Here is a 9502-nt window from a genome sequence, read left to right as displayed (position 1 = left end):
GATTGTTTAATTATTAAAAAGTTATAATTAAAAATATATTTATTTATAATAACACGTCTAGTAAAGGAAAAATGGAAAAAATGTACTATTAAAGAAAAGGCTCGGCTATTTTATAACCGATCAAAACTGCTTGTATACTGTTTCCTAAAATTAAGGTAGAATAAATGTATTAGTTTTGATCTATATAAGTGCAAACCGTTCCGGTGATGATGTACAGAGAGATATTTTCACGAAAAAGATATTTTCATTCATGATAGAGGATAAGAAAAACACTAGGAGTACGATGAGAAAAACATGAAAGATAATACATTGTTTTTGATATGTCAGCACACTCCAAATGAGTTAAAAACGAGAAGATGGAAGAGGTCGAGAAGAGAGGAAATGAGAGAAAAGAAAGAGCGCTTGTTGTGGTTTATGCGCCGGAGCTTGGTGGCCAGCACCTCTAATGGAGGCAAAAGTAAGACCACCGTCGTACTCCTCCACCCATCCTCCCACTTGTCCACCGGAAAACCATGCTCTCCATCCTTCCGTTACATTCAACTTCATCTCCTCAAGACTGTATCTGGTCGACAGTACTGGAACTCTGCCATCAGTGTCTCCACTGCATATACATACACATAAAATTAATTACATTTCAAAATATCATATTCAAAACAAACTCATTCAAATAAATTTAAGTTGATACCTGTACATCCAAATACGTAAACCAATCCCTAAAAGTTTCTTAATCAGTGGCAGCATCGTGGTTGGTGAGTCGTTCCATTTCTCAATTACAGTGCTTCATCAAAAAACACAATTATCAAATTATTTATGATAAATTTCAGTCAAATATTAATAATGTAGCTTAATTAATATTGGTACCTGCAGAGGGTATATGGATAAGATAAATTTGTAACATTAGCATGGATGGCCCTCTGAACATCCTTCCTATTAAAATATTCTATCACGTGATCATCAGGACAAAAATCGTATCCTGATAATGGCAATATGTTCCAATGAACCTGAAATGCAGCACAAAAGATTTTATCAAATTATGCATTGAAAGGTATCTCTATATGTCATGGTGAAAGGATCACGTAAATGTAATGCTTACATCTTGGGTGAGATCATGACGAGTTACAATGGGTTTTTTTGGGACTGTTTTGTTATTATCTCTGAAACAAATCGGCGAGTAAATGTTGAACATGTCAATATCTGAATAAGCCTTTAAGAACCTGGCCAAATTCATTATACAATCATTCGTCTGTCTCTCTTTAGTGAGATCACAGTCTCCTGTGATTCCATCGTAGACCTCCTTTGAGATTATTGTATGTCCCAATGCAAAGTCGTAGATTCCCTTAAAATCTGTAATATCATTTATTACAGCATTTCCCATCTGAATTTTTATCAAAATATTAAATAAACATTAGTATATATCCTTCCATCAATTTACTTACTAAAGAAAAAGAAGTTGTGGTATAAAAAAAAAAAGAAATAACAATAAAATTAGTTGTAATTACCATGAATCCTTTCAGATTAATGTATGGACCTTTTTTATTTCCTTCATGGATAAGGTCCGCAAGTTGTGGAGCATAATGTCCTGTCATTTGTATCAAAATGCACATTAAAATACACGTACTTACTGTTAGCAAAATAAATAAGAATTTCTTAATTAATTATAAAGATCATAGTAGTACCTCCATAACTCTCTGCTACAATGTAAAATTCGTTGGTTCTGAAATTTGGAAACCTTCTGAACCAACCGAGCAGAAAATCATAATTATCTGATGCAACAACTTGGTCACCAAGTTCATCTAAGTCCTTGGTATTATTGGTGTATGAAAATCCAACACCAATAGGTGACTCCAGGAATATGATGTTTGCAACTGCGAAATTGAAAGTAACAAACGTATCCAAATTATGCATTAAACACGTAAACACTTTAAATTAACAACAATTCGAATACGAGAATTAATTAAAATTATTCCATACCTTTATTCCAAGAAAATTCATTTAGTTTTAAGTGTTTTTCTTGATCCACCAAAAACGGACCGATCTCTTGTGTTGCTCCAAAGCTAACCGAGGAACAACCAGGTCCTAACCAACAAATAATATAAATATTAAAAATGCAATGTATCATGAATATGGATTAATGAATAAAGCGAATGGTACATGATATAATACCTCCGGTGAGCCAAAGTACAAGAGGTTTTTGTGATGGATCATTTTCTGCTTCAAAAAACCAGTAGAAGAGTGCTTTGTCCTTGTCAGGTTTTAAACTGACATAACCAGCATAATGATTAAAATTCACTATTGGTTGTTCGGGTAAATATTTTACCCTATCACCTTCTTGTTCATTTCTATCGGAACTTTGTTCTTGGATTTCTATAGTTAAAAGGAAGGTGAAGAAAAGACTCCGAAAAAAAGAGAATGCCATGAAATCTGTTGAGTAATGCAAACTGTTATAACCATGTCATACCCACAATATATATGAAAAATACATGATTCACTTAATAATACTTTTAATTTTGTTTATGAAATATAAAAAAACAAAATATGCAAACTAAATTTTCCCATCTTTTTGTTTCTTTTTATTTATCACCTACAAAAGCAAAGTATTTTTTTTTTTCACATAAAAAAACACAAATTAATTTTATTGTTTCCTGTTCTGTAGCTGCACGTATACGTAACTTCGTTATCCTAATTTTCTATTTTCATGTCTAGTCTTCTATCATGCTCTCGTGACAGGGGGAGACTCTTTAATTTCTTTACAAAATAACAAAGGAGTGGCAAATAAATAAATGTGGAGAGTGTCAAACAAAATGGCACAACTTATTATTATTAGTAAAACAAATAGGGAGATAATGAGGGAGATTGATGTCACCTACCTTCTTTCATTATCATATGCACCAAATTTGATTGTTAATAATAATAATAATAATAATAATAATGATAGTAGTTTGGAGAGTATCTAAGCTAAATAAGTACAGTAATGCATAAATAAATTAAAGAGCTAGCAAGTTGTTTGGCAAATAATATTTCAAAATTCTAGATTACTCGTTTTGTGGAAAACTGACATGTATATCTTCCATATTCCATTTTTCCATTTTCATCGACAGCTTTAATGATAGATAACTGAAAATGAAAAATTATATTTTGATCATTTTTTTTATTTTCTTTTAATTTACTATTTCAATCATCTTACTATTTCAATCATTACATCATTAACAAAAATAAAAGTAGATAATTAAATGATGATTGAAATGATAGATTAAAAGTGGGTCAAAATTAACAAGTCAAAATATCATTAATCTTAATAAAATAATTTTTTTTATGTAAATTAAAATTTCATTGTTACGGCTGTCAATAAAAAGAATTATCAAAATGAAATTTTACAAAGTTTTAAAGATGTAGTTGTTTGAAAATGTTGATATTTTTATATTTTTGAAATTTTATATTTTTTTGTCTTTTTTGAATTATTGAAAATAAGTGTCACACAAGACACTAAAAGAGAAAAAAAATTATTTTTGATATTTTTTTCATTTTTTTTAGTTTTTAATAATTTTCAAATATTTTGTTTTTTTAGAAATAAAAAAAATTAAAAAAGAATAATAAAAAGAAAATAAAAAAATAAAAAAAATAAAAACAATTTAATTAAGAAGGATGAAAATGAAAAATAAGATGTGAAAGTACAAAAGTAATTAATGAAAAATGCATGAAGTAAACCCAACAAGAGACCCAAAAACAATAAACAAAATACGGGATGGACTATCCTATGTGGGATGTATGTATCAACTTGTATCAACTTGAGGGTGTGCGTGAAGAAGGATGGATCTGAAACCCAATCTCGGCCCAAATAAAGAAATGCGAAACTCTAATTAATCTAACCCTAATCTCTTCTTCTTGATTAGCAAAGCAGACCCCCAAGTCACCTGGATCCCCTCTCTCTTTCACCTCACGCACGAACAGAGCAAAAATCACCTGGTTCTCTCCTTCCGCAAGAGAGAAAAGCGCCCTAGGCCCTACGATTCGCTGCCACCGTGCCAGCCACCGAGACTGGGTCCGGGAGCACCATGGAAACGAGCTCTCCGGCGGCCGTGACAACGACCGCTCCTGTCCGAGACTCCGACTCGCCGGTGGCTATGCCGCCGGCGATTTTCTTTCTTCTCTGTTTCTCTATTTCTGATTTGTTCTTGGGTGTGAATGGAGAAGTGAGACTTGAGTGTTTGACACTGGAATTGGGGTTTCAGTTCTCTGTTTGTTATTTTGGTTTTCATGCAGATGTAAGATGAAGGTGATGGCTTATTTTTGATGCACATGATAAACAATGCTCAATTCCTAAAAACCAGTATCAGGCCATGGGCGAAACTAAAGGTTGAGAAGTTAGGACACTTACCTTGATGATGAAACCCAACTTACCAGTCACCTTCTTCCTTTTCCAGTCTTGGCACCCTTCCTCTGCCCTTAGTACGCTCTCTGCTCCTCTTCTGCCACCGATCTCCCTCGCTCTCTCGCTCCTTTGTTGCCTTTGTTGTGTGTTCTCAACAGGTTAAATCCTCTTCTCCGAGTGCTAGTGCTAGGAAATTGTCAAACGGCTCTCTTCTCGTCAAACGGCTCTCTCCTCCTAATGTCCTATACCTCTGCTGCTAAGGATGTCATGGGTGCCACAGTGATACACAAATATCCAACATTTCCATTTTTGTGGTAAGACACAGAGATGGAGTAAAATCTAAACGGTTCCTCCATGGAAGGAAATGCTCAGCATCGGCTTAAGTTGATTTTCAATTTTCACCTTTTCGCTTCATCTTAAATTTTTTAAAATATTAGTATGCATTTTTTTATCTTTTACCTTTTTTTATTATTTTTTTTAAAACAAAACAAGAATAATAAGAGGGAAATAAAATAAGGTAAGATGAAAATTTGAATATAAATTAAAAAATAAAATAAAAATAATATATAAAGTAAGAATAAAAAACAATAAAAAAATAAAAAAGTATACGTAAAGTAAAAATAAAAATAAATATTTATATTCTATGTTTATTTTATTTTTTTACGTTTTTTTTTAAATAATTATCAAAGTTAAAATTTTAGTTTTTGTTCGGACGAAATTAAACATTGATATTATTAAAAAATCATAAAAGTAACTCTTTAATAAATAAAATACATCCTGATATCTCACATTGCATATATTAACTTTTGATTAATATATTTTTATAAAAGCTTTTTCAATATTTTTCTAATGTATATATGGGTGACCACTTCTTGTTTTTATTTTTTGCTGACCCACTACGAACGTCATCACAAAAACTGTTTTCATGTTTATTTTTCTTGTGTTGTATTCTGTTTTATTATTTGATTATTACCCGCAGTTCATTCACTCCCTTACCTATATATTTAAACTCAGGTGACTCTTAGTTACATTTTATTTTACTATTCAAATTTTTTTTCATGATAAAATCTTCTTTTTCTAGAGGAAAACAAATAAACTTGGAGGTTGAATTTTATTTACTTTTTCAAAACAAAAAGTTCTATGTTTATTCTATGTTTAAACTACATTTATTCTATGTTTAAAAGAAGTTCACGAGAAGTTGACGAGGAAATATGTTTAAAAAAGGTACTTCCGTGAGTGCTTCTGCTCAGATGCTTGCTTCTTTGCATAAAGTATTTTATCAAAAAATGGCAAAATAATTAGCATAATGTAGTTTTACCAAAAACTGTGGTAAACAACATAATACACATAACAAGAATGTAAAAGCTTTTCTCTTTTTTTACGAGTATCCGAAGAAATACAAACATTTTTCACTGTAATACGACGTTATATGATAAAAGTTTTATTGAGAAAGAAAAAAGTCTATCATTGTGAGGAGAGCTAGAAGGCATGTGAAAATATAAAATTAATATAATAGTTACATTTTTGTCGAGAGAGCATCGTCTGACGGGAAAATTGAAGAAGAAAATAAAATATGAAAAGTATAAGAATGATATTATTATAGCATAGTGTTATAAAAAAACACATGGACAGATAAATAGTAATAATAATGGAAATGAAAATGAATAGGGAATGGTCGTAAAAATTAATGACCAATTTATAGAAGAAAATAGTTAATGTGGGAACCAGTCCCTTTAAAAGGTTACTGGCCACTACTGTGTCACTTATGGTGATGCAATATAGGAAATGGGGTTTCAGAAGTAAATGAAACGCACCAAAACATGGAAAGGTTTTCCTTTTTATTCGTCTAGCCTAGCTCTCTTAATAAAGAAGGTTGTATTAATCTCATTTCATCAAACCACATTCTTGTTTTTCCTCTCTTACCACTCTCGTCACCATTCTCAGTTCTTTATCTTTTTCTTTAATAGTGCATTTTTCCATTTTTCCTTTACTAGATCGGCTTAAACCTACTACAATCTCTCTCTCTAACCAGATTCATTTAACAATGTTTTTTTCGAAATAGTTGTTTAGGAAATCACGGGTTTCTAGAATTGGTAATTTAGACATATGACATATTCGTAATAAATTCAATGTTGCTGACTGTGGGTGTTGTTTTGTTTTGTTTTTTTCTTAATGTTTTTGTTCTTTGATTAGCATCAAATATATACTTTTATTAAGTCCAATTATTTATTGTTTTATACGCTTCAGAATTTGGGTGAAGTAAATTATACTATCTACTTGTGTTAGATGTAAAAAGACTGAGTTATCTACTTGTTTGTTTCTTCCTAAATTATAGTGGCTTCAATTTTTGGCTTTACTCTTATCTACAATGAGCTGAAACTACCATCTTTTTAAATTTTGGTTAAACTTTTTAAATGTAGTTTCCACAAAGGAAGTCTTTCATGAGACAATTATTCAAATCAACTTATTTTGCAAGTTAGGTTATAATCTTAACCATAAATTATCAGTGAAAAAATTATCAACTGCTTCTCATCAATGGCCATTCTTCTTTAGGTGTCATTTCTTTAATATCAGTACACCAACTATAAATGTCTAAACAACTTTTTAACTTAAATTTAACTTTTATTTCTTTTTAATGTGATGTTTTTCTTTTTTTTTTCCTTGTTGTTTTAGGTAAAGAAGAACCTTTTATTTGTGAGTGGAGGAAACTGGAACCTGACCATATAGTTGATATAACTATTCAACCGCTATTATTGCAATATTAGTTAGACGTGTTATTATAAATAAATATATTTTTAATTATAACTATTTAATAATTAAACAATCTCACTTATATTCCATCCCTTTCTAACTTCATCTCCATATGTTCTCTACTTTTTTTTCCAATCATCCGAAACAAAAGTGATGTCATTACTTTAATAAATTTTTGTTTTTTTTTCTCTCACTTCCTAAAATTGGAAATCAATAAATTGTCTTCTAAAATTAAATCAAATTCAATTTTGTACACGAAATAATTATCGATACACGAAAATTTTGAATGAATTAAAAGAGTAATTAAGCATTTATTTTATTATATTTTTGATGATAAAATCTAAATAATATACATCTATATTTTACATTGACAAATATAATAATAGCCTTGTTTCACACAGGTACCACTCGTGTATCCCTGTCCAATGCAACATATATTACAAACTGCAGTGCCTAAACTGCACTTCAATCCATCACAGGATGGTACTGGACTATCTTCCACAGCTACTGCTTCTGCAAATACTGTTTCTCCCACTACTGTATAAAATCAAAATTCAAAATTTTTATATTTCAATTATATTTTAATTTTCACACAAATACTATCAACTTATTTCATATTTATTATATTTCAATTGATGTGTATACTACAATAATAATATAAAAGAGATATTTTGTTCATTCAACTTGTATGTTACAAGTGAACATAATGAAAAAGTAAAACTATTCTGCTAATTACCTGACAGTAGAACCAAAGTCGCAAATAACATTCCAAAGATAAAAAGATTGCAAGAATGAGAAGCCATTTCTGCCGATCAAATGCTAGCTTATAAGTTAAAAATATAAGAATGTTGGTGTATAATATTGGTATAAGTAGTGATATTTATACACATTTCTTACAAAACGTTAAGTATCTTGTATTAAATAAAATTTATTTTTCATTAATTTCGTTTTATCAAAACAGACGAGATTCAAATAAAATATTTTGGCCAGGATACGATTTTAAAGAAAAAATAACATTTATTTATGAAATGTTAATTGTATTTATTTTTGTGTTAGTTTGATATATATCAAACAAATAAACTTTAAAAAAAAAAGTTCAACTTCTAGAAGAATTAGAAAACAAAACCGAAAAAAATTCATTTATATTCCGCAACGTATATACTTAGAAACATGTGATGTGATATTATGTTACTTTATTATTTTTAAAACAAAACGTTTTTAGTATCATGGAATTGGATTACTCATCTAAAACAACATGTGGGTGAGATATATTATTAAATTTTGAATTTAATAACTATTATATTTTTATCTATAAATATATGTTTTAATTAAAAAATAAAATAATATATTAAAAATAATATATTTTAATCACATCATAATCACGGTAAATGAAATTTTGGATGTTTTATCTCTTGTCAAGGAAAACAAGAGAGATTTTTGAATTTGACAAAATTATACAACAACGTTTTTTACTTTAGAAAAAAAAAAACACCAAAGAATCAGCCATGGATTTGTGGAAAATCTTAGTCAAGTTCACTACAAAAAATTTGAAATTAGTACGAAATTTTATTGATGAATTTATATCTTTCGATAAATTCAAAAAATATATTATCAATAAATTTACCGATATATTTATTTTTAACAATAAAATTTGACAAAACATATGTCAGTAAGACAAAATCAAATTATTAAAAAAAAATCGTCGATGAATTATTCTTTTAATTTTTGTTTTAATTAATTAATTCATTTAAATTTTATTATAAAAATAATTTAATTATACAGAAACATTTATCCCAAAATTTCTTTGTTTTATAGTATAAGATTTTTCTCACGATTAATTATTGATATTTTACTATTCTTTTAATTTTTGTGTTAATTAATTAATTCAACCACTTAAATTTTATTGATAAAAAAATATTTTAATTATAAAAAAATATTTATCCCAAATTTTCTCTCTTTTATAGTATAGGATTTTTCTTACCATTAATTATTAATATTTTATTATTTATTTACTTTTGCGTTGATTAATTAATTAATTCATTTAAATTTTAATAATAGTAATAATTTTAATTATAGGAAAGCATTTATTGTAAATTTTCTTATCATTTATTTAAAATTTATTGATTAAAATAATTTTAATTATAGAAAAATATTTATCCCAAAAAAATTCTTATATATTATAAGATTTTTCACACCAATAATTATTGTTATTTTATTATTCTTTTACCTTTTGTGTTAGTTAATCAATTCATTTATTTACATTTTATTTATAAAAGTAATTTTAATTATGGAGAACTATTTATTCCAAATTTCCTTTCTGTTTTATAGTATAAGATTTTTTTCATCAATAATTATTAATATTTTATTATGTTTTTAATTTTC

At 28.3% G+C, this 9502-nt stretch overlaps 1 protein-coding gene across 2 annotated transcripts; it reads right to left on the bottom strand.

Moving 5' to 3' along the window:
- Positions 1-224: 224 nt before the first annotated feature.
- On the bottom strand, positions 225-4758 carry LOC114168457 (serine carboxypeptidase-like 35). 2 transcript variants are annotated; one of them, XM_028053280.1, is made up of 9 exons: positions 4376-4758; positions 2164-2421; positions 1972-2076; positions 1677-1865; positions 1500-1579; positions 1094-1375; positions 862-1001; positions 686-778; positions 225-601 (listed from the first exon to the last, which is right to left on the bottom strand). In XM_028053280.1, exons 2-9 carry the CDS (start codon positions 2414-2416, stop codon positions 343-345), a joined length of 1401 nt encoding a protein of 466 aa, XP_027909081.1. In that variant the 5' UTR covers positions 2417-2421; positions 4376-4758; the 3' UTR covers positions 225-342. The 2 variants fall into 2 exon arrangements, with proteins under 2 accessions (XP_027909081.1, XP_027909082.1); XM_028053281.1 differs by having other exon boundaries at positions 4399-4758.
- Positions 4759-9502: the final 4744 nt, after the last annotated feature.

Source organism: Vigna unguiculata, chromosome 11, assembly GCF_004118075.2.
Source record: "Vigna unguiculata cultivar IT97K-499-35 chromosome 11, ASM411807v1, whole genome shotgun sequence".
Classification (NCBI taxonomy): Eukaryota; Viridiplantae; Streptophyta; class Magnoliopsida; order Fabales; family Fabaceae; genus Vigna; species Vigna unguiculata.
Note: the sequence above shows the minus strand (reverse complement) of the source record. Positions and strands in the feature narration are given on the sequence as shown.

Excerpts from the sequence above, each read along its gene's own strand:
- LOC114168457 (XM_028053280.1), bottom strand. The coding sequence starts at position 2,416 with ATGGCATTCTCTTTTTTTCGGAGTCTTTTCTTCACCTTCCTTTTAACT. Across the intron at positions 2,077-2,163 it reads TGTACTTTGGCTCACCGGAG|GACCTGGTTGTTCCTCGGTT; the intron begins GTATTATATCAT and ends TTTGTTGGTTAG. Across the intron at positions 1,866-1,971 it reads TGAATTTTCTTGGAATAAAG|TTGCAAACATCATATTCCTG; the intron begins GTATGGAATAAT and ends TCAATTTCGCAG.